Source organism: Coturnix japonica, chromosome 2 (genome assembly GCF_001577835.2).
Source record: "Coturnix japonica isolate 7356 chromosome 2, Coturnix japonica 2.1, whole genome shotgun sequence".
Lineage (NCBI taxonomy): Eukaryota > Metazoa > Chordata > Aves > Galliformes > Phasianidae > Coturnix > Coturnix japonica.
In genome coordinates this window covers 46,250,459-46,273,579 of record NC_029517.1, presented here as the reverse complement: position 1 = coordinate 46,273,579, position 23,121 = coordinate 46,250,459, and the positions used below count along the sequence as shown (strand labels likewise).

Sequence of the window (23,121 nt, the reverse complement as noted above, 5' to 3'; positions counted from 1 at the left end):
ACATCCTTCATTATCATCCCTTAGCAAACAGTGAATTGCTCTTTCACATCCTTGGCAATGCATTTACAAATATATATTTCACATCTAAGAATGAGATAAATTCAGTACAACATGTAACAAATATATTCATCTTTTCTCTAGGTTTCATGTGTAGCTTCTTCGTGGACCTTTGCTTACAGTTTTTCTTAAAAGTATTTCATTGCCAGCAAAGTCTGACTTGTTAGCATTCCTTACAGCTCAAAGCACATCACACTGTGAGGTATGATACAAAGCATAATGTAAAAAAACAACCTTATCTAAGGCTAGACTTAGAAACATGTATTGAATGGAGATTAAGACGTATACACCAGAGGGCAATAGGCAGTGATCACTCACTGGTATTCATGTTCAGGCTTCCGGCAATCAGTACGATGACTGATGATTAGCAATCTGAGACTGCTTTTAGATTATCATAGTTAAGAGCAGCTGGTATTCTCTTGTTACGTGCTTGCTCAATATTTGCTGCAATCCCCACCTTAAAACAGTGATTATTTTTGCCTCAGCTGGATGGAGATGGGAAATGTTATGAATTATGAAATTTGAAAAAAAGAAATACATCAAAACCACTCAATCACTTTGCAGCATGTTAGCCAGGGGTCACAGCATGGGTTTTGTTAGCACTTTGTAAATTTCACCTGCACAAGTTGTGCTGCCCATGTTCAAGTCAAAGATTTCCAAGAACTGATAAATCTCCAGCTTTGTGACAGAATAAGACTTTAAACAGTGGAGATGAGTTTGCACCTGAAATCGCAGAGAACCTATTGAGATCTCAGCCCACTCTTCTTCTTCAAAGGATTCTGGAGCACTGATGACAATGTTGGCACGGAAACGTCGGATTAATTCCTCTATTTCCAATGGCTCTTTCAATCTGTATCTCAGGGTTCACAATGAAAGAGAAAAGGTAAGCTTAATTAATGGGTTCTGCAATAGTTCTCCAATAGATTTTTGTGCTGTAAGAAGCTAGTGGCTAATAGAATTCATCAAATGTTTTTTTCCAGAATAACTTGGATCAAGTTTTATTACAAAGGCAATAAAAGAGGCACAAAGTATTCTATTATAACTTGCAATCAACTAAGTGGCTTCTTCAGAGCTGTAACTTTAAAGTACTGTAAATAAGGCAGGGAAACACGAAGCAATTAAAAACAATGTATATGAAAAAAACTTCTTTACCAGTCATATGCAAGGGTAATGGTAGCAAATACAAAGATCTTTTGACTAAGTTATCACTTGACTGATTAAATGCTTCTAACAAGAAAGCAAATACAAGCATATTCTGCACATGCTGTAGTTGAAAAAGGGACAAAACAAGCAGATGCTCAAGGCCAGTGAAGGCATTTTATGAAAGAATGTATTCCTCATATTATTATTTATCTGTAGGCTGCAGCAGATTGCACCAAATGACAGATGTTTAGAAAAAAAATTAATCTCTGTGTGGAGATATCTCCACCTCTTCACAAGCATTAGAACTGCCAGAGTGCAGATTTGTGTCAGTGCTGAGAACATATACGTGGGAAACAGAGCAGCAGACTGCATATAAATATCAGAAAGCTGGCTGCACCTTTGGATTCTTCATTCTCCTTCCAAAAGAGAATTCTACCAGTACCATAAAAAATGACAGCCCTAAAATTTGTGAGGGAGGTTCTCTGAGTACCACTGTTAGTGGGAAAGAGCATTTCATTTTGCGCTAGCAACGATGGACATGAACAATCTTCAGTGTTTCATCAGCTGTGTTCTGAGAACTTTTGGACATGACACACTCCAGCAGAGATCATAATGGGTGAGTAGTGCAATGATGTTTCTGTTTTGGAAAAAGAAAAAGTTTTAAAAAAGGAGAAACATTTTGAAATTTGTGTTCTAATTAAAATAAGGAAAAAAAAAAAAAAAAGCAAACTCAATGCATGGGGAAAAGTCTTCCCATCGAGCAGTCTTGGCGGAATAGGTCTACTACATGAACAAGAGCTCGATTTTACTTAAAACAGTCTAGATGATCCTCTTTAGCAGACAAATGTGTCAACCTTGGCTCCAACAAACTTTCACTGTTCACAAGGCTTATAACAGCCTGGGGATAGAAAGTGCAGTGGGAAATTGCAGGGCTGAAGATTTCACTGGAGATCCCACGAGCAATCCCATGGCTGAGATAGAGCTTATCATGATTGCAGTAGGTAAGAGCAGACTGCGCTGATGCTGAGACTTATGGGGGACAATAGCAATTAGCTATGAAACAGTTTGGTTACACCCTTTTGTTTCCTGATTTTATTGTGGACTGTCTTGACTCCTGGCAGAAAGGAGTGCTGTGTACAGATAGTTTTCAATGCACTTTGTGACAGATGAGTTCCTGCCACCCTCTCTGGTATCAAGGGGTGCATCAAAAGCCCTGGTAACCTCAGAGCTGAGTTCATAGTGTTCTGAACCAGCTGCTTAGAACTATTTCTAGTTTTAACTTCCAGTCCTTGATGCTGCATTTTCAGGATTCCAATGCCCACACTCTTACTGTCCCTCTATCTGCTCAGTCTCACCTCCAAAATACTTGACTCTCCCACATTAATCCCCAGTCCTCACAACTGCATGTAACTACTTAACAGCATGTATCTGAGTAAATTTCTGTTATTTCCTCTCTCTAAAAACATGAATCAGTTGGATAGAAGCATCTTCATCCTGTTAATCTCAGCATGGATCTGTTGTGAAAATCAATGTAATTTACCAAAGTTAGCTTGAGTACTTAGAACTTTCCACAGCAGAGGGCCCTGCAGTGCAGAAAGCATTCCATATATTTAACAGAAACTGAAAATGATTATTTGCACCTTCAGAATATTTCTATCAGGAACATTTGAGCAGGCCAAATCATGAGGATTTTTATGGAGGTAACCTCTAAAGGCAACAGCCGAGGTGGATGTCTCTTTACACACATAGTTTTCCATCAGCACCTTACATTCTAATTTATAATTAAATTGCTGTTACTGTTTTAGATTACCTTTCAAGAGCCAAGTGCAAAGGTGAAGATTAATTTTCACTTACTACAGAATATGCAAACGAAAAGAAACTATTAAAATTCAACTGCAGATTGAAAGGGTTCTATAAATCTTAGCAGGTTCCCATTAAACAAAAATAAACTTACATTACAAGATGCTAACTCCTATTTTCTGAATAAAATAAAATAAAATAAAATAAAATAAAATAAAATAAAATAAAATAACCCTATATGCAGATTCTTCAGAGTTTACTGCATAGTTCAGTATTTGGGAAGCTTGTAAGGCAATGACTGAGTAGCAGTAAAGAATGATGGCGATGTACATAAATAAATAGGCATTAGATTAGATGTTATGAAGAAATTCTTTGCTGTAAGGGTGGTGGGACACTAGAACAATTGCCCAGAAAAGCTGTGGATGGAACATTGCTGGAAGTGTTCAAGGCCAGGCTGGACAGGGCTTTGAGCAGCCTGACAGTAGGTGTCCTTGCACATGGCAGAGAGGTTGGAATTAGATGATTTTAAAGGTGCCTTCCAACACAAATAATTCTACGATTCTATTATGCTGAATTAATTTCCTCAGCATACTGAGATGGCACAGTATGGCAAAATTAGGAGGGGTCCTCAGCCTGTGCTGAAAATTGAGAAGCAAAATACTTCTCAGGCCCAGTGGCAGTTCCAGTCATGTCTGGAGCATCCTCTGAGAAAAAGGAGATTATGTTGTACTGAGGACAATGCTGCAAGATATTAGGTTCAAAAACAGTAGATCATCTGACATTGCATGTTCCAAAGTTCCATGTCCTCCTTTTGCTTGTGCTTCTTTTTTTTTTTTGTTGTTGCTGCCTTCTCACTTTTTTACAGTAATATTAAATTCAATAAATAAACAAAGTAAGCACAGTCCTGAAAATAGTTCTAAAATATTTCTATTGTGAATGCTTGATCTAAATCTAAAGCTTTCCTATAGGGAGAAGTATTTCAGTAAGTAACAAGACTTTATATTTTCATCTAACATGTTACTTATGTTAAGGAAAACTAACTTATTCACGATCTTTCCACAAACAGAATTTGACTGATTCCTAATGGTCCCCTACCATCAGATCAACTACCAAGAGATTTGTTAAGGTTCTCCTGAAGATGACTGATAGGCAGTTTATACCCGAGTATTTAACTCAAGTTTTCAAAAGCATTTCAGGAGTGATTAATCATAGCAGTTTAGTATCTATATATTTGATGAACACTGAAAAGTACGTGCCTCTAAATTTTGAGATAAAGCAATTGTATTGGTACCTTCTGGCAAAATTCTGGAATCCAGGGCAGCTGAATGATATTTGAAGACAAAAGAATCTTACCTTGCAGTAACATGTTCTTTCAGCTGCAGAATGCTGGCTGCATTTATCAGAAGGTATTGAGCTTCATTCACAAGAGAGAGTGAGATGCTTGTAGCACATGTCAGACCTACCAAAAATCAATCCTATATTATACAATGATGGATAATCAGGAAGACTATAATAGCAGTTTCATTTTTCCTTTGACTTCTTATTCTTTCTCATTAAAACATTTCTCTCGGTGCTCCAGCCACTAAGGAAAGATTCCAGAAATCCTCTCAAAACTGCAAATTGTAATGATACAATGCATTTAGTAACTGACACATAGCTGAGATTTTACCAGTTTTAAAATAATTTACAACTGCAATATATATGGGTTTTCAATGCTCTTTCAATTTGTTTGCTTTTATTAAAAAAAAAAAGAAGTAGAAAAATACATTCTTTTTATAGATTTTTCATTACCATTTCTCAAAATGATCATTGGATTTCCAGATAAAATCATCGTAGTGATGATAAAAAAGGAAGATGGAGGTATTTGTACATTTTCACCAGATGAAAGCAAGAGAAGGGCAGAAAAAGCAGAGTACAGGTTAAACTTACCCATAGAAGCCTACTAAATCAATATTACATATTCCCCTTTTATCAAGGAAATTTTATACTCAGTGTGAAGTCAGTGACTCCATATTTACTAAGTGAGGTACCACACTATTTTTTTTTTTAAGGTTGACAACAAACCTTTTGTATTTTTGTGTTGCATGTCATTTTTCCTGTCTGGGCTTTGTCTTATCAAGCGACACGGATAACCAAGAAATGCAGAGAACCAGCCAGCAGTTCTTTCTCCACAGTCATATGTTTTCACCCTATCATGAGAATGGAGAAGCTTTACAAAATCCGACTGCCAAAACATTAACTTGCAAAACTGAAGACAGATGACAATGATGTTTATTCTACATAATTTCATTTCCCAATTTCCTCAGCGTTACTCTGTTAGTCTTAATATTCATGAGATCTAATTTAGTATTAAACCAGCAATTATTGCAGAATAAACTACTATATAATTGTAGTGCTCAAGACAATGACTTAGAGGTACAGTAACTGGTAGTCCATACTGAAGCATTACAGTGAAGTGTTATGAACAAGTTACTCTCAGGTATGTGCTTTTTACTTCACTAGTAGAGACCAAGTAGTAGGTTTACTCAACCTAAAGGTGGTTCCTACTACTAGTAATCTTTCTAGTCAGTTATGCAAGGCTGGCCTTCTTTACCTGGATCTAAGCTCTACTAGAAGGGTTTTTAGGAATTTCTCATTTCAGGAAGTACACGGACCAGACCTATTTGCAGTTAACATCCTCAGCCTAGAGCCATCTTAATTTCAATCGTATAAAAATGGGGCATCTAGATTTAGCTAGTTGTCTGGGTTCCCCTCACAGAAAATAGAAAGCGATAAGTACTTTGCATCTATATCTGATTGCGGGATGGGATGACTCGTACTCCAGGGGTGTTTTTAACTGCATTTTGATTGATGTTTAACTGTTAAATAGCACGAATAGATGAGAGGAATGTAGATTCTCATGCAGGATTCTTGTAGTAAGGAAAGTGAAGTAGCAGTGGTCCTGTGCTCACCTTGCTATCCTACCCAGACAAAAAAAGCTGATCTGAATGGTTACCCTCTTCTTTGTGAAACAAGAAAACAGTTCCACATGGTAAAAGATGCTAAGCCCTAGGATTGAGAGAGGAATTGGCTTGGCTTTATGAAATGTTCTGTGTGTTCAATCAAGTTACACAGGTAGAAAGCCAGGAAAAGTGATATCAAGAGGTTTTATAATCCTGCAGGGATCAGATGCGCCTTCAGCTGTGCTGTTCTGAAATTTGACTGAGATGCAGCTGAGCATCTCTCTCCCTAGTCTGAGACTGGACAGATGCCCACCAGCTAATTTTAGTCAGTGATGTCCTAGAGATGAAATGAAAAACCAGTACTGTGGCACTGTAGCTAGAACTGGGGACTAAAGGTGAATCTCCACATGATATCCATAACCTGAAGTGAGCCATTCTTACGTCCTTGCTGCTCACTGTGTTAGGGAGAAGGCAGCTAATGAGGAGACATGAATCTTTCATGATCACAGTACAGGTGAAACAAATTTCCCAAACAGTTTTTTTCCACCCAAACAGAGGTGCTAGGGGTATTTCATTTTTCTGGTGAGCTAACTGCCTACCTGCCTGCTGGGACTTAATACTGCATAAATCAGGATGAAAATTTGGCCCTCTTTTATTTGCTTTCTCTTTTGAGTCACAGTGGCTGAGTTAGAGATGCACAGCATTCTGAATATTTCATCAAATGTCATCATGTGGTTTTTGTATTTCAAGACTCCAAGGTTTTCAGATTGCTTTCCATTATTGCTTGACCATTTTCTGAGCAGGGACCATTGTCTTTTCAAAGTCCTTTTCAAAGTTCTTCTGTTGTAGTTCAAGTCTACTAATTTTCTGTTTGTGTTTATTTTTGTCAAGTATTACTTTACATCTGCTGGCATTACATTTCATTTGGCACATGTCAAACAATTTATAAAGTGGGGCCTCATCCTCAGATTTTACTTGCAGTCTGCCTTCAGTTCCCCACTCATCTCACTATTATGTCATTCAGCTTCAGTGCCTTACAGCTGGTCCCTCTGGCTAGGTAATTTATAGAACAAGAAACAAGGACAGATGAAGTCTGAATATTGATCCCAAGGGATAGAATACTTATATTCACCCATAACAGCCTCAGTTCATCTTGTTTTCAACTACACCTTTGTCTTCTTCTATCATAAATATCCTTCCCTCGACTTTTTTGATATTGTGTCTGCGTTCCTGCTATTTCAGCAGAGCACTAACCCTGAGCACTTAGGGTTTCCTGCAGCACCCATAACCTTAACACTGGCTTCTGCGAGTACTTTCATCTGCCTGCTGTTAGATATTGTACTAAAAAGCCCTGTCACTCCAGTCTGTGCAAAGCACTGTTTTGCTCCTGTTTCTCAATTCTAGGCCCTGGAGTCTTCCCTGTTGAAACATGGGAACCTGGCATCAGTGTTGTTGCATCTCTGAGAATTTGGGGAGCCTCACAAATTTTGTCCACTCATTTGGCTTTATTTCCCACCTTGTTTATTTGCCTATCACACCCTTTGTCTTGCATCTCCCCTTTCCTCATTACTTCAACCTTTTCATCCTCCTCAGAACTCTAAGGTGTTTCCCACAAAAATTTCCTGCTTCATGCATTAAAATAGCAGTCACTGACATGAAAGACATACTGTAACAAATGGTTTGACAACAAAATATATAGACATGGATAAAGAGACAACCTAGGCTATTTTATAGCAGCACCTGTAATAGATGGGCTAACCATGGGGAGGCTAGAGATGAGTCAACACTAAGGGAAGTGGGACAGATGGTTAAAACAAATGACTCTTGAGTGAATTCCACCACCTGAGGAAAATACACTTCTGAGGGAACAATCCTCTTTATCACCATCTGAATAGCTAGTGGAAAAGAAGGAGAACATAATTTCCTCAGTGGCTCCATACGGAAAGTGGCCAGGACTTCTGATGGTTTGTTCATGTTACCCTCATAAAAGCAAATATATGGTTAGAAAGAACCCACATACATTGGTTAAAAGACTAAAGAAATCTGTAAATTAAATCTTTCAGTTGGAGTTACCAAAAGACAAATGTAGTAATAAATGCAAATGTGCTTCAGAAAGGCATTTGGAATACTGCCACTTACTCAGAACAACTTTTGAGAATGGGATGTACTTAGAAAATGTAATGGATAAATGCTTAATTCATTGACACGAAATTAATTTATTCATAAAGTTATATTTCACTGAAGTGCTATGTCTTTTGATCTAGAGCTGAACATATTTCAAATACTCACCTGCAGTCCCCCCAGGCATGTTAAGGGGACGCTGATCAACACAGATGATCAAAACAAAATTAAAAAGGCTTGTACATAAAGAAAAGCTGTTTATAACTTCAGTGGGTTCTATCAAATTTGAATCAGTTCAGTGAGAAATAGGCAAAGCTGCCAGCATCATTACTATCAAATGAATGAGCTGAATTTCTAGAGTCCTGCCAAGGTTTCTGTTTGACACTTGGAAGCAAGTGGTGGCATCCTTCCCTTTTCTTATCCTTGGAAAATGCAAAACAAAGATCTCTCTTCCTCAAATTAGTGCCATGTCTCTTGTAACCTTCCCATTTAACTCCCTCTTCATTAATGTTATTACTTACTGTTTTCTACCAGACATGCTGTTCATGCCAAATTATTTATCTCAAACTGTCTTCTTTTGGCCCCCTAACCCATTGAACAGTTATTGCTTTCCATCATCTTCCCTCACTTTTATTAAAGGACTTTGCCCTTTAGTGTCTATCTGATAATGTTGTTTTACTGCAGTGATTTTTGGCTTGGATTCCTCTGTGCTCTGACTCACCTGTGTGAACAGACTTTACTCTCATAGATCACAGTCTCTTTTCCAATATTTTCTTCTATTGATACAGATATTGGATCCATGCCTAGATAGGTAGAGAGAAAACCCAATTAAAAAAAACCACTTACTCAGAATCATACAATAATGAAAATAATGCCTATGTTTGCACCTGTACACAACCAGAGCAGACTCCAAAATTCTGTGCAACAAAAATCCTCTCTTCCTTTTTGCTAGAATTATGTTCTCTGCCTGCAGGTGGCTCCAAATGATAATGCAAAGAGTAGAGGCTGCAGATGACCTTGGTACCCAAGCCACATTAAGTAATACATCGCTTCAGCTCTGAGTAACTTCATTTTTTATTTTTTTTATGAATCTCAGGCAATATAATTGGCACAGAATTAATGCCTCAATCATGGCTTCTGAAAGCTGAAAGCATGGGTTTATCACTGTTTTGCTATCTAACAAATCAGGAGATGAGGTTAATCACTGCTGTGTTTTCTTTTGGAGCAGTGGGATGGAGCGAACGGAAAGATGGGCGCACAGAAAAGAAAACATCAGGATAGGCTGTACATGGAAAGAAAAACAACATGTCATTAAACATCAGTAACTGGAGTAAAGATAAAATGTATAGATACCACAAATAGGCAACTATTCACATGTATCAATTTCTGAGTTTAAACAAGATGATGAATCTCTGGTAATGGTATATGTTATAATTTTTTTTCCCCATAGTTTATATATCTGGAATAGAAGGAGTGAAAGTGATGGAATAGCTGCTGTAGTTTACTAGAGGGAAAAAACGAAGCTGTACAGCCTTGCTATTTGTTAACTGAAAGCAATAATCCTATGTGATGAACAAAGTGTGCCTATGTGGCTGCAATGAATCCAACTCTTTCCTATTATACTGCAACACAAACCCACAAAGAATCTGATCTCCAGAACTCCAGTTTTATACCAGCACATCTTGAATTCACTCATTACTTCCTGCTTATACCTTTGTCCTATGAACAAGAATTAAGCTCTATTAGCTCACTGACGCGGTAAAATCTTTTTGTTGTTGATGTTGTTGTAAGGAGAGGAATGAAATGTAGTTCAGATTCACTACAGCCCAGCTAACAGTTCCAGTCCATGCAAGTTTTCAGTATGGAGAGACTCCTATTCTCTACTTAGCTGGAAATGTTGCTCCAGAAGCAAAAAGGAAAAATTACGTTCATTTAGGAAAATAAAACATACTAGCAATACAAGAGTTGCTCTGAAAGTACTGCCTCCTATTTTATGATGTTGGCCCATGACATCAGATGTGGATGTCGGTGGTATGGCAGTAGAGGTTGAATGCTCCCACCTGTATTCTGTTTCATTTTGTTGCTTTGCAACAGATAGCAGCAGAGGGGCACTCTGGCAAAATGGCTTCTGATATGGAAGAAGTGTGTATGAAGCAAAGGCGTGTCACTGAATTCCTCCATATTCAAAAAATGGCACCCACTGACATTCACTGACACTTACAAACAGTGGATGTGAGCACAGTGAGGTGGTGAGTACTACATTTCAGCAGTAGCAACAGCGACATGAAAGACAAGCCACATTTTGAAGGGCAATGCAACTTTTTACAAGTGTGCCATGATGGCTCTTGTTCATTACTAGCAAAAATGCATAGCTAATGGTGGTGACTGCGTTGAAAAAGAGTGTTTTGTAGCTGAGAATTTGCTCTTGCAAATGGTGTTATTGTGCTCTTTGTATCTGTTGCAGTTTCTGTGGGACTAATCAGGAGGCATTACTTCTGGAATGACCTGTGTGATGCACTGAAGTTGCCTGCAACAGCCTAAAAGAGAAGACGTTATTATCATCTTACAGACCAGAAGAAATGTTCTTGTACTACAGAAGAAATGTTCTTGCACTACAAAGAGCTGTTTGGAAGTGGTGCTCAGGGATATGATTTAGCAGAGGGTTGTTAGAGTTAAGGTTCTGGTTAGGCTGCGGTTGGACTTGATGATCTTCAAGTTCTTTTCCAACCTGGGTAATTCTATGATTCTATACTTTGAAATAATTAAACATAAACATCATTCCTTCTGGAAAAGTTTGGTTCATGGAATTACAGAATCACAGAATACCTAAAGTTAGAAAGGACCTTACAGATCATCGAGCTCCAAGCCACCTCAAAGGACACTGTGTGTGTCTTTATGTGTTACTATCTTTTAAAATAAAATTCTAAACAAGGCATACTCACAACATATCTTAAAATAGAATCTCAGGGCTTTAAAAAGCCCTGCTTTTATAAACTAACAAGTGAATCACGTTTTTATTGAACAACACACATTTTACAGTGAGGTTTAGGTCAGTTAAACATTGTTAATTACAATTTTATTCTATCTTGAGGCAAAAAAAATAAAGCAGAATATTGCCAGTTACTAAATTGTAAAAGCTGTCATTCTCCATGGTCATTTGCTTGATAATAAGATCCACAGATGTGCTCACAGTATTAATATATAAAAAAATATTCTTGTCTTTATAGCTCCTATTTTCAGCCAATGAGAAAAATTAGAGGTTTGTTATTTCAACAGACTGAAATATAAACTATTCATGTACATTCTTTCTGCAGTGTATGTGTATAATTCCTATTATTTTTATTGGCAGTAACACACGACCATTTGAAGGCAGAATAAACTCCATAAAGTGCAATTAGTTGTTCAGTTTTGCAAGCATTTTTCTATGCCAGTGTTTTAAAGGGCCTTCAAAGCACTTAAAATTACTCCCTCCATGTGGTGGCAAACTAAGACACAACTTGCCAGAATAATGCTGATTGTTAGCTAACATGTAAAGAGAGAAATCAGCCTTTTACAGGAATGTATTCTCAAGTAAATTCTGTTTTTATTGGTCAGGACCCAGCCCAGCGCTGTCTGTGCCCTTGTGTGTTTGGTGGAGCAGGAGAAAAACATTCTCCTTCATTCTTGTTCTAGCAATATGACTTCTGGAAATAAAGACACCTGCCCTGCGCTGCTGGGAGTTCCATCATTAACTGCTTCAGTGGAAGCAAATCCAACTCAAGATATAAAAAGTTATCTTTCTTGTTGGGAGCTGATTTACAATAACATCCATTTTCTCAAACTGGGTCTTGTCAAGTGAGGGTTTGTTGTACCCTTCATGTCAAAAAGAACCGGAAATGCGTGCTAACAACCACACAGACTATCAAACTAACTGTCAAAACCCAGAGATGCAGTCTCTCAATATTAAAAACTCCCTCCCTCTACCACAGTAAAGAACAGCCATGACAAGAGCAGCACAAGCAGTGACAGCACCAATACACCACTGGGTTGGTCAGGCAGTGGATCTGCCTGTCCATCCAGGGCTGACTGTCAGACAGCTCAGATGTGGGGGTTAAAGAAAGAATCTGAAGCAGTCTCAGCACAGGAAGGATTTGGCAAAAGGTATTAAAGTAGTTACTGTCACACTGAATCACACTGACAAATTTATTTTGTTGGACAGAGAGGATAGGGAATACTAAACCATATTGAAATAAAATAGCTATAAACAATTTTTTCCACTAATGAAATGCTCCAGAGGGAAAGGAATGAGTGTGCCTGTAAGGGAGGCAGAAAGCCCCTTGAGAGCTTGATTGGAATCCCTAAATAAAAACAAGATTGTGTTTGGGAACTGAAACACACAAAAAGTATTTAAAAAATAATAGTAAATAGCAGAAATACCCTAATGTGTATTTGACAAACCTGACATACAAAAGAAATTAACTGTCTTGACAGAGTGGACAACAAATGTACTGTACAGACAGGAAGGAGGCTGCAGTTACAGGACCACTCATATGGAGTCCTAATAAGGGGTTAAAAATCTGAATATAAGTTCCCTTTTTTTTCTCTAGCTGTGGAAAAGGAGAACACATATATTAGTAACAGTTAAGACATAAAGGATGAGAAAATGTTAGACACAAGGGAAATGATAAACACCATTCAGCCACATGCAAACTTGGCATTAATAATGACATCCATGGAATACAAACCTGTTCTACTGTTGAGTGCTAATAGCTCTGTTAGGAAAATAAATAATTCGTATCTGCAAGTAGCAAAGGGCTTTCCATAAAGCTTTCCATAATGTTTTCTCTCTTCTTTTGTATTTTTTTTTCCCTTCAGCAGATAATAAAGATGGTTTTGATGAGTCAAAAGAAGCCCAAACGTGCCTTCTAGTGTGAGTATTTAATTAAGCTTAGTACTATCTGGTTCTTATCTTAATTCATCTTAATTCCCACTGAAGTCTACCCCTCTAGTCCCATAGCTGCTGGCAGAAAAAGGAGAGCAAAACATGGGAAGGGCATTGGCCAAGATGTTTGATGTTAGACTCATGTTCCTTTACACTCACAGTGGTAACAACCCCTTTAGGCTGGTGAACTCTCTTTCATGATGGGGAGGGACAGATTAGTCAATGGATTTCCATGTTTATCAAATCACGTTTCCTTCCTGAAGCATTCACTTTACTATTGCACATATGGATTTGCTATCTGCTCTCTGCCTATCCCAACAATAAGCTAGGAAACTACCCAGGGCTATTCCAGCCTCAGCTTTACCTGCAGCTGATAGCAGAAGATATCTGTTTAGCTGGTATGCATACGTAGCAATCAGTATTTCTGTGCATGCACACAGGTGTCTCTCCATATAAGTTGAACATATATCACAAACAAATGCGGAAAAAGGATATTGTTCACTTACCTTCTGCCTGAATGACCATAATCCTTTGCTTCAGATCAATTGAGGGATTTATAAGACACAACTTTGGCTCTTGCTTCTGAGTTATGCACACTCCATTCTGATTTACAACCATCCAGTTACGGTCATACAGCAAGCCCTGGTTTCCTACTGGCCATTCCGTAACCTGGAAAAGCATCAGGAGGGGATGGAAAGATTTAGAAAATATTAGTTGCATTTACACATTTGTGCAGAAAATATAAGGAAAAGAAACCAATACTGAAACTCTTTGAAATCAGAAAAACTTTTGCAAGCTGACGTCAGACTTTATAACAGAAACTCTAAATCAAAGTTCAAGTTCTCACTGCAAGAAGCTGACAGAAGAGAATGGAGTTACTATAATTTGTTGCATATTATCACACCCTTTGATTTAACAGAGCTGAGAGAATACAGTAAATAATCAATGAAACACTCTGAAAAGTGCTTTCAATCTTATACTCAGACATTTCTAAGACCTCTTCCCCTTAACAACTTTAATTCACAAAGAATGGGGGTGTCGTGTGAGTTGAATGAACTAAGGAAAAAGAGAAGCAGAAAGCAAGGAAAGCATGAAATTTAGAACTCTGAATAAAATTCCACCTTTTTAATTTATTTTTTGTTTATTTTTTTATTTTTTTTTTTTTTAACTGGAGCTGTTTTCTGAGAAAATATTCACTGCTGAAGTTTAGCTATGAGCATAATAGTTTTCCAAATCCTTCTGCAACAAAACGTGATCTTCTCTGTGAGCTGTTCTTCCACTGCTTCTATAATGCTCTTTACTTCCAATAGCCTACATAGGCATATTGTCCTTGCTTTCATGTACATTTTTCTGGTGAAAAGAACATCTGTTACTGATGCTACACAGATGGTAATCTCAAAATGAAAAAAAGAGAGCAATTTTAGTAATGTCTTTGGGCAATATTAATAACTGCTTTCTCCTCCAGAATGCTAAAATATTAATACCATTATTTTAACATAAAGCTGGGCATTTAAACATATTGTTTCCACTGAGATATGCTTTCTAGTCACAGTTGAATATGGAGAAAAGCTAACTACAGATGAACTGTGCTGAATTCTTGTAGAGAAGATTAGCGCTTTACACATGAATTAACCAGCTTTAGCAAAAAATACAGAGAGATTCAGATGCCTTGAAGAAATCATGGCTTGAAGCACTGGTTATATTAATTAGAAATCACAATTTTGTTTAGCAGGTTTTCTATCCAAAACCCCACAGAAGCCATAACATCCTACTCATACAAACTTTTCTAGGTTTTGGAAGAGCTCACAGCAACAGACTACCACCAAGAGCATGACTAGAGAGAGTAGAGGGCAGGCACACAAACTGTGCTGAAACAGGAAACTGAGAGCGCTGAAGCTGAACTAGCCTTCCACTAACAATCATATGAGCTACCAACTGTATGAAATACAGAACATACGTGGAAAAAAATAAAGGAATTTATTTTATCAACATGATTTATATTGTTCTTTGGCAGTTTTTGAAGTGAGTGCAGACAAAAAATGTCAGTCAAAAATGGAATCTTTAGGTCTGATGATGCCACCTGAAGCAGCATTGCCACAGCAACTGCTTTTTCCCTCAGAGGGTGGTGACGCACTGGAACAGGTTGCCCAAGGAGGCTGTGGATGCCCCATCCCTGGAGGCATTCAAGGCCAGGCTGGATGTGACTCTGGACAGCCTGGTTTGGTGGTTGGTAACTGCACACAGCAGGGGGGTTGAAACCAGATGATCATTGTGGTCCTTTTCAACCCAGGCCATCCTATGATTCCATGATTCTATAAACTATATCAGCACCTAAAATACGTGAACCTTTGCTTTGTTTTTTTAGGAGAAGAATCACAGATCAAACATTACAGTATCAACTGAAGTACAGCTTTTTATCCTTGCTGGAAATTATCCTTTCGAGATGCCTGTATTGTTTGGTTATCCTGTAATTAGATTACAAAATACATTTTGAACAGCTGGTGATCATCTGAGAGCTGCAAGAATTTCCTGCTAACAAATCTCCTTTCCAAAACAGAGATCGCTTATCAGTAACGTATCCTGCCATGGATACACAGATCATCAAGGGATTTGCAAGATGTAATTGAGAGAATAAACTAAAAGGAAGAGCCCAAAAACGTGATTCCTAGCACTCAATTGTAACATTCAATTGTTTTGCTTCAACTTTGGGCCATCTCCAGGCCCCACTCTGAAATGCAGCACACAACTGAAGGTCTCCAGCCCATTTTTCCCATCCCTCTGGTTGCCCACTATCATAACAAAAATCATACACAAATGTCCCCAGCAGTAAGTCCCCTGCCTCTTAGGGATGTCCTGAGCAAACTGTCAAGTGCCCTACTTTCTCTCCACATTTCAACTTAGTGTATTGCATGTCTGCTCCAATAATCAAAGTAGCAACAACAAAATAACTGTGTACACTGCCTTGAACAGGGAGTCACAGATAATCATGAAATAGTCAGAGCTGATTTGCTGCTAATATTGATACAGGAGATGAGTGTGGAATTGCTATTCTCCCTAGTACTTTGGCTTTCAATCTGTGCAGACCCTCTTCCACCATTATTTGAAGGAGTCTGAAAGGATTGTTCAGTGATTGCATGCTACTTAATTAGAGCAGTTCAAGCAAAGGACATCATTTGAAGCACGATAACAGTGGTTCAATTTGTCTCCCATGAATTATATCCCACATTTATGCCCAAAATCAGCTGATAAGACACAGGCTGCACAGAGATGTATATCCTGTAGGACAGGCAGCAGGAGACAGGGCAGGGCACTCAAACAGTGCTAAATATCTGTAATCAGGTAACTAAAAGAGTAAAGAAAAGCAGCCAGGAAAGCTTACTGTGAAGTGAAATAAAACAGGCTAACCAATATCATAACAAGCAATTGTGTATTACACACTTTTCCTAAAGCTGTATGACCATCTACTCTACTTAGGCAAATTAGAAGGGGGAGGACAGAGAGAAGCATGGACACCATGCTTTTACTGATTACTGCATGCGTACGACTTCATTCCCAGCATGGCAGGTGAGCTAATCATACAGCATTCAAATATACCTATAAGCTCAATGCACAAAGCACAACCAATACATTGCATTATCCTTTCTTCTTTAGCAATTTTTCTTTTGGTAATATTTTCATTCTAAAACCATGCTTTTGTTTTGCTCAGAGTTTTCTGTAAAGTGTTTTGGGCTGCATTTTTCCATAGTTCCATCATGAAAGCTAATACAATTTTCAGGCACATTAAAGCAAGCATTGAACAGCTTTTAAATTATGCAAGTTTAAAAGTGCTAGTGGTCTTACATATAATTTATCTACTGATCACTAAGAACTTGCATTGTATTTTAGATTATAAGCTAATTGTTTTCTGTGTTGAGATGCAATTTTTATCTTCTGAATTCTACTGCAAGAATAATAAAGTTATTAATGTTTAAAGTCCTAACCTTTTTACTGGGCACGCTGCACTATGTAATTATGCAAAATTCATTGACATGAGAGATGTTCATGTTTAAAAATGCATGTTTAAAATATGTTTTTTATGTTGGAAAAGAAGAAAAATGTGGTCAGAGACAGAGGTTACTCCTCTTTTCTGCTTCTCTCCATTTAATAAAATAATTGTAGGGAAGTGAATACACATTTCAGATGTTCAGCTAGAATATTCTGCCCTCTAGTTCCTAAGCCAACTGAACAGAGACAGAACTATGGCCAGGAAAAGTTCATGAAACATGCACTCAGAAGGAGCTAACCAGTCTGCAGTAGGCTGAATACCTTAATGCAAGGTTTTATCATGCCAGATGCCAAAGCACTCTGTGCTCTCATTTTCACTGGAGATCAAGCACCTCCCACACTAAAACACAGTTTTAGCTCATAGTTAGGTAAAGTGGAGATGATTTGACTCCAAGGAGGAGATGAAACAGGTGTGAGCTCGCACTCACATCCTTGAATTTGTCCTTCCATCACTAATTAAGTCATCTATACTGCAACCAACAAATTGAGGGGCAGACTTAACAGGCAGATGCATGAGGTCTTGCACACATCGATGGAATATTCCACTAAACATTTAATTTTAGGCAAACACATCTGACCGTGTACTCCCTAATAAAGTCCATTTACATGGCATGCTGAAGGTCTGACCTATCACATCAGATGGAAGACTGCAACTTGAACTTACAAATCTGAGATTCCAATCTCAAGTATCCAAGTACAAGATGAGTGATTTTATTGCAGCCTAATACCTAAACTCCTTTTTCACATCAGCTGGCTTGCAGCTACTCACAAATATAGACATCAAATTTTAACAGGAATTACTTGTCTAACTTTCCAACAACTGCAAAACATTTAATGCTATTTTAAATTTAATCCATGAAATTGAATTTCAGTTCTTGGCTTCTGTCTGAAGACCATGGAAACTACAAGCTTCTTGATTATTACTTCAGAAGTTTATGGATTTACTAAAGTGAAGGGATAGTAAAGTATTAAGTGTGAAGCCTGTATGACAAAGAGAGTAACAAAGTAATAATTTTCTACTGGAATCAGCCTTTTCATGGTAAAGCCTAGAGATCTTAGGATAATCACTATTTTAGAAGGCAAAATGATTTTCAGGACTTGGTTCCATTTAATTGCGGTAAGGTTTCTCTATCACGCTGTGCTTCAAATTCCAGTGCGTGTGTTATTGGTTATTTTTCCCTTCCAAGGTGATGTAGGCTGAAGTTGCAGTAATGGTGTACACAGTATTGTGGAGGACGATGCACTCTACATTTGGTGGTATGGGTTCTGGCAGCTCTGGCTTTCTATTCTGCTCTTCACCACAGGGAAGAAACTAAGTCACTGTTTGGGTGAGAATGGGATTTACTGCCTTTGAATTTTAATGCTTATTACAAGTGGTGGGCTGTGTGCTGCCATATTTACCTCTTTTACAGGCAGAAAATCAGGTTGGCAGAACTTTCAATCTGCTTATAAATGTATGACAGATCTAGAAGTGCCACTCTGACTTCTGGGAACAAAAATATGAAGACAGGAAGATGATCACATAAGCAAACACATTTTCTATTCTGGCTTACTTCAGTATTGAAAATCATAGAATGTTTCAATATACTTTCAACTTCACTTCCTGGCCTGTATTCCTCATGCACTGAAATCCATTTTTAATCAAATCCATTAACTCAACTTCTACTGTAATCTTCTATGGACTAAATAGAAATGTACAAAACATGTTCTTAGAAGAGGAGAACTGCATCCTATCCATAGTGAAGTTTCAGTCCTTTTGAATATTGTATACTATAGCTAACATACATTTCACTGGGCATTACCCTTTGGCAGTACAGGCTGTGACGATGCTTAGCTACTGGGCTTTAATACAGCTGATGCTTCATTACCAAAAAATATCAAATCAGAATACACCAGACTTCAAAAATATTTTTAGGCATGAAAACCTAAACCTCATACAGCTCCAAATTTAATATTTGCCCTTTTAAACTATTTAAATTGCCTAGTAATAGCTGCTACCTATCCAGTCCAAGTTGCATTGATACCTTCTGTAGTCAATGAAAAGAGATGATAGAAATATTTAGGAACAGTTCCTTTTTCCTACTGCAAATGCCTATTTTATGATGATTTATCCATCTCTTCCTGCTTACAGAATAATACCTAACTTTAGAGGGATAAGGTCAGGTAAGACGAATTCTGCTTTCATGCTGTGCCCATTAACACATACCTGGCACAAGAATTATGCATGGGGATTTTCCTCCTCCATTAAAACTGCAATTCTGTCTGTCAGGGAGTACCAGCTTTTTATGAATTTATTACCTAGAGAAGTTTCCCTTCATAGAGCACGAAGAGAGGAAAACTGGCTCAGTTTGGGAAAACAAGAGCTGTCTTTCACACTGAGGTACGGTTTACCTGCTCCTGGGCACAATTACTTCAAAGCCTTCCTGGCACTGAGTGTTGCGGTATGTATCCCGTAACACAGCCTGCATGTTAAAAATAGAATTTGACCCCAAAGGGACCCAAATACTGCTAAGACACATTTCAGCAGTTTCTGTAGTGGGCTTCTGCAATATAGCTGTAATAACTGCAACATTTAAACAAAGGTTAAAACACTCTCACATGATTACTTTGATTTTTAAGTGGTTTGATTTAGTGGGAGGTTAATAAAGGGTGGAAAATTATTTGTGCAGGTCTCATTTAATGCTCAAGACCGTGACTCTGAATTAAAAACATCATAAGCAAACCAAGTTTAGAAATGCGGATGTTTTGTTGATCTTTCAGTAGACATTGCTTCAATTCCTCACTCTCTTCTGTTCAGAACAGCTGAGAATCCATATTTTCAAAGCAGGTGATTGTCTCTGGATTTGACCCCAGTTTTCATCCATATGTGAGACAGTGACCTACACCAGCAAGTTTTCATAGGGAAACTTATACCATTATTGACATTCATTAAATCAGTTCCCAGTATGGTACTAAGCAGGGACATATTCTAGGTCATGTGTGGGCCACACACCTATTTCATCACGCGTTATTTTTAAAAAAAAAGTCACAGCTAAGGTGATGATATTATTAACTTGGCAAAAAAGCAATTAAAATCTTCAAAGAGTGAACTTTCAAATAGTGCAGCAACACTTAAATGTCATATTTCTGTTGCAAATGTATTTTTAATGATAACATTTCTTTGTAATGTAAATCAACCTCCTCTCAATTATAACATGTTAATCAAGTTATTTCTCAATTGCTGCCTACCCATCAATGCCTACAAGTCCCTCACATGTCATTCAGTGAAAGCATACTAATTATTTGATTATATTTTAGTCAAATTTTGCAAATCCAACTTTTTTTTTTTTTTTTTTCCCCCCAAACTTATTTTTCCCCAAACTGCATATTATATGCTGATTTTTTTTCTGTGATGGGCATCAGGAAAGCAAAGACTCATTTGCATCTTGTAATTTCAGTCTAATTGGAAATCCTTCAAAGTGCCTTAGCAGGCAGGGCTCGATCCAGGAGATTGGAGAAATGGAAAAATGGGCACCCACATACTATTACCTGATATCTAATGCACATGTTGTTCCTGGTTGACACGTTTGATAGTTTGGGATGAAATAATTTAAGGTATATACCTCAAAGGCAGAGCAGGATTTGATTGGATACAGGTAAATGTTGGTGACAGTAATGGGCTTGTCTCCCCTTTTAATGTTTGGCACAGCAACCTCAGAAAGAGCTGCTCTAAGGCCTTCCGACTCAGACTCCAGTGGCTGCCAACCGACAGTCCTCTCTGTTCCAGATGGATTATTCCTATGTTCTCTATCTGCGATGTGCATTCTTGGAGACAATTTATTGGCATCGTTAAAGTAAGAGTGGTCATCTGGGGCAGGTTCTGTTGTCAGCTGTGTAGCAGAGGATTGAAAGGGAATCTCAGCATCTGACTTGGAGAACCTTGTGGCTATGATGAATTTCAAAAAAGTCTGTGCATCTTCAAAAGAAGACATGTAACCAAAGGATATTCTCACAGATCCAGTGGGACGTCCATCAATTAGGTCTATGTCATCTCCACAGACATGGCCAGCCTAGTTTAAAACAGGAAGAAAAACAGAGCTATTATGTCAGACTGCATTACTTCCCTCTTACCTTACATAGTTATTCACAAGTCTGTTAATTCTAACCTGAAATCCCATTTTTGGAAATACACATTTAACCCATGAATACATACAGAGAATGGAGAAAAAAAATCCCAAATGTCTAATAGCTACTCAAGCAAGGAAAAATTTTGTTTTGAGATGTTTGTCCTATTCTACCCCAAGGCAAGTGGATCTTCTCAAAAACTTACATCAAGAAAGTGTTTGCATGTGCCAGAATAGCTTGTTAGCAAGATCAGTCTCCAGATATATTCCAGTCTCATCTGCATAGTTCACTGAGATTTGAACTGGGATATTACATTCAGATAGGTGCCCAAACCACTAGACTGCTGAATTCTGTGGGAGTTTTGTCGATATTCACGGTCAGAACAGTTCTATTTTATATAATCAGTGGCGTATCCACTGAATCGTAGAGGTTGGAAGGGGCCCCTAAAGATCATATGCTCCAACCCCCTGCTAAAGCAGGTTCCCTAGAGAAGGTTGTGCAGGAAAGCATCCAGATGGGTTCTGAATATTTCCAGAGACTCCACAACCTTTCTGTGCAGGTTGTTCCAGTGCTGTGTCACCCAGAAAGAAAAAAAAAAGTTGTTTATTCTTCAATAAAAAGTTTATTCTTAGGTTCATATCAAATGGCAAGTGTTCCCATTTGTGCCCCTTGCCCTACGCCATCGCTGAGGACCACTGTGAAATGAGTCTGGCCCCATTCACTTGATTTCCACCCTTTAGATATTCATAAGCATTGACAACATCCCCTCTGTCTTCCTATCTTCTCTTCTCCACGATGAATATCTTCCAGTCTCTCAGTCTTCCCTTTAAGGGAGGTGCTCCAGGCCTGTAACTATCTTTGTAGTCCTCAGCTTGACACTTCCTAGAAGTTCCCATTCTTTCTTGAACTGAGGAGCTCAGAACTGGACACAGTACCCCAGATGTGTCCTCACTGGGGCAGTATAGAAGGAGAGGATCACCTCCCTCAACCTGTCGGCCCTGCTCTTTTTAACACATGCCAGGATACCATTAGCCTTTTAGGCCACAAGGGCACACTGCTGGCTCATCATCAACCTGTCGTCTACCAGGTCACCAAGATCCTTCCCTGCAAATCTCTGCCAAATGCTTCAGTCTGTCCAGGTCTCTCTGAATGGCAGCACAGCCTTCTGGTGTGTCATCCACTCCTCTCAGCTTTGTATCATCTACAAAATTGCTGAGGGTGGACTCTATCCCTTCATCCAGGTCAATTCCGAAGATACTGGACCAGACTGGGACCAGTATCAATGCCTGAGGAATACTGCTAGTTACAGGTCTCCAGCTGGTCTCTGCACAGTTGATCACAACCCTCTGAGTTCTGTCAGTCAACCTCATTCTCCACTCAAGTATCCCTCATTGTGGCGATATGCAATAAATCTGTCTTGCTGATCCAGTCAACTTGTTGCTTTCAGTACATATGAAAGGGCCCTTCCCCCTAACATTACTTCCTTTGAAAAATACAGGTTTTAACTCATGGTAAAGCTTTGATGAAAAAGCCCTCAAATACCTTAACAACGATGTCCATATTTCCTCCCATTTGATATGTCCTTCATAAAGTGTGGACTATGCAAAAATATCTGTTGAAGCAGAAGTTTCTCCATCAATTAAACAGATCAATGAACACTGCCACTCACTTCCAGTGAGATAAGCTAGAAATTCCCTTTGATCACTCACCTAACATTAGCTCAACAGTGGACATGGCATTTAGTTCTAAGTTTCACAGAAGGTTGTTTGTTTTTTATCCCCCATAATTTCATTTATTTATGCATTTCTGAATAGTGAAGGTATTTTTCAAGCAAGAAATGCTACTGTTCAATGAATATAAGTCCCACTTTCTTTCTGGGTAGAAAAAAAAAAGGCAAAACCAAAGCATATATGCAAATAATGTAAATAAAAGCTATCTTCCTCTGCACAGTAATGTTGTCAATAACTCACTCAGACCTTTTGCTGATGA

At 38.3% G+C, this 23,121-nt stretch overlaps 1 protein-coding gene and 1 long non-coding RNA gene across 4 annotated transcripts in view; one reads left to right on the top strand and one right to left on the bottom strand.

The window, feature by feature from the left end:
• MOCOS (molybdenum cofactor sulfurase) overlaps nt 1–23,121 on the bottom strand; it is a 204,132-nt gene that overhangs the window by 12,349 nt on the left and 168,662 nt on the right. Inside the window, exons 8-13 of one of the 3 annotated variants that reach the window (XM_015854272.2) lie at nt 20,631–21,077; nt 13,491–13,653; nt 8,785–8,866; nt 5,065–5,189; nt 4,354–4,459; nt 781–913 (exon numbers count right to left, since the gene is read on the bottom strand). In XM_015854272.2, coding sequence (XP_015709758.1) covers nt 781–913; nt 4,354–4,459; nt 5,065–5,189; nt 8,785–8,866; nt 13,491–13,653; nt 20,631–21,077 — 1,056 coding nt within the window. Of the gene's footprint in view, nt 1–780; nt 914–4,353; nt 4,460–4,479; nt 4,614–5,064; nt 5,190–8,784; nt 8,867–13,490; nt 13,654–20,630; nt 21,078–23,121 lie in introns of those variants that run through there. The other 2 variants (XM_015854273.2, XM_015854275.2) reach the window with 2 other exon arrangements.
• LOC107309450 lies at nt 910–14,966 on the top strand. The gene is made up of 3 exons (XR_001553183.2): nt 910–1,816; nt 10,528–12,972; nt 14,775–14,966. It is a non-coding gene; the product is annotated as an uncharacterized LOC107309450 (long non-coding RNA).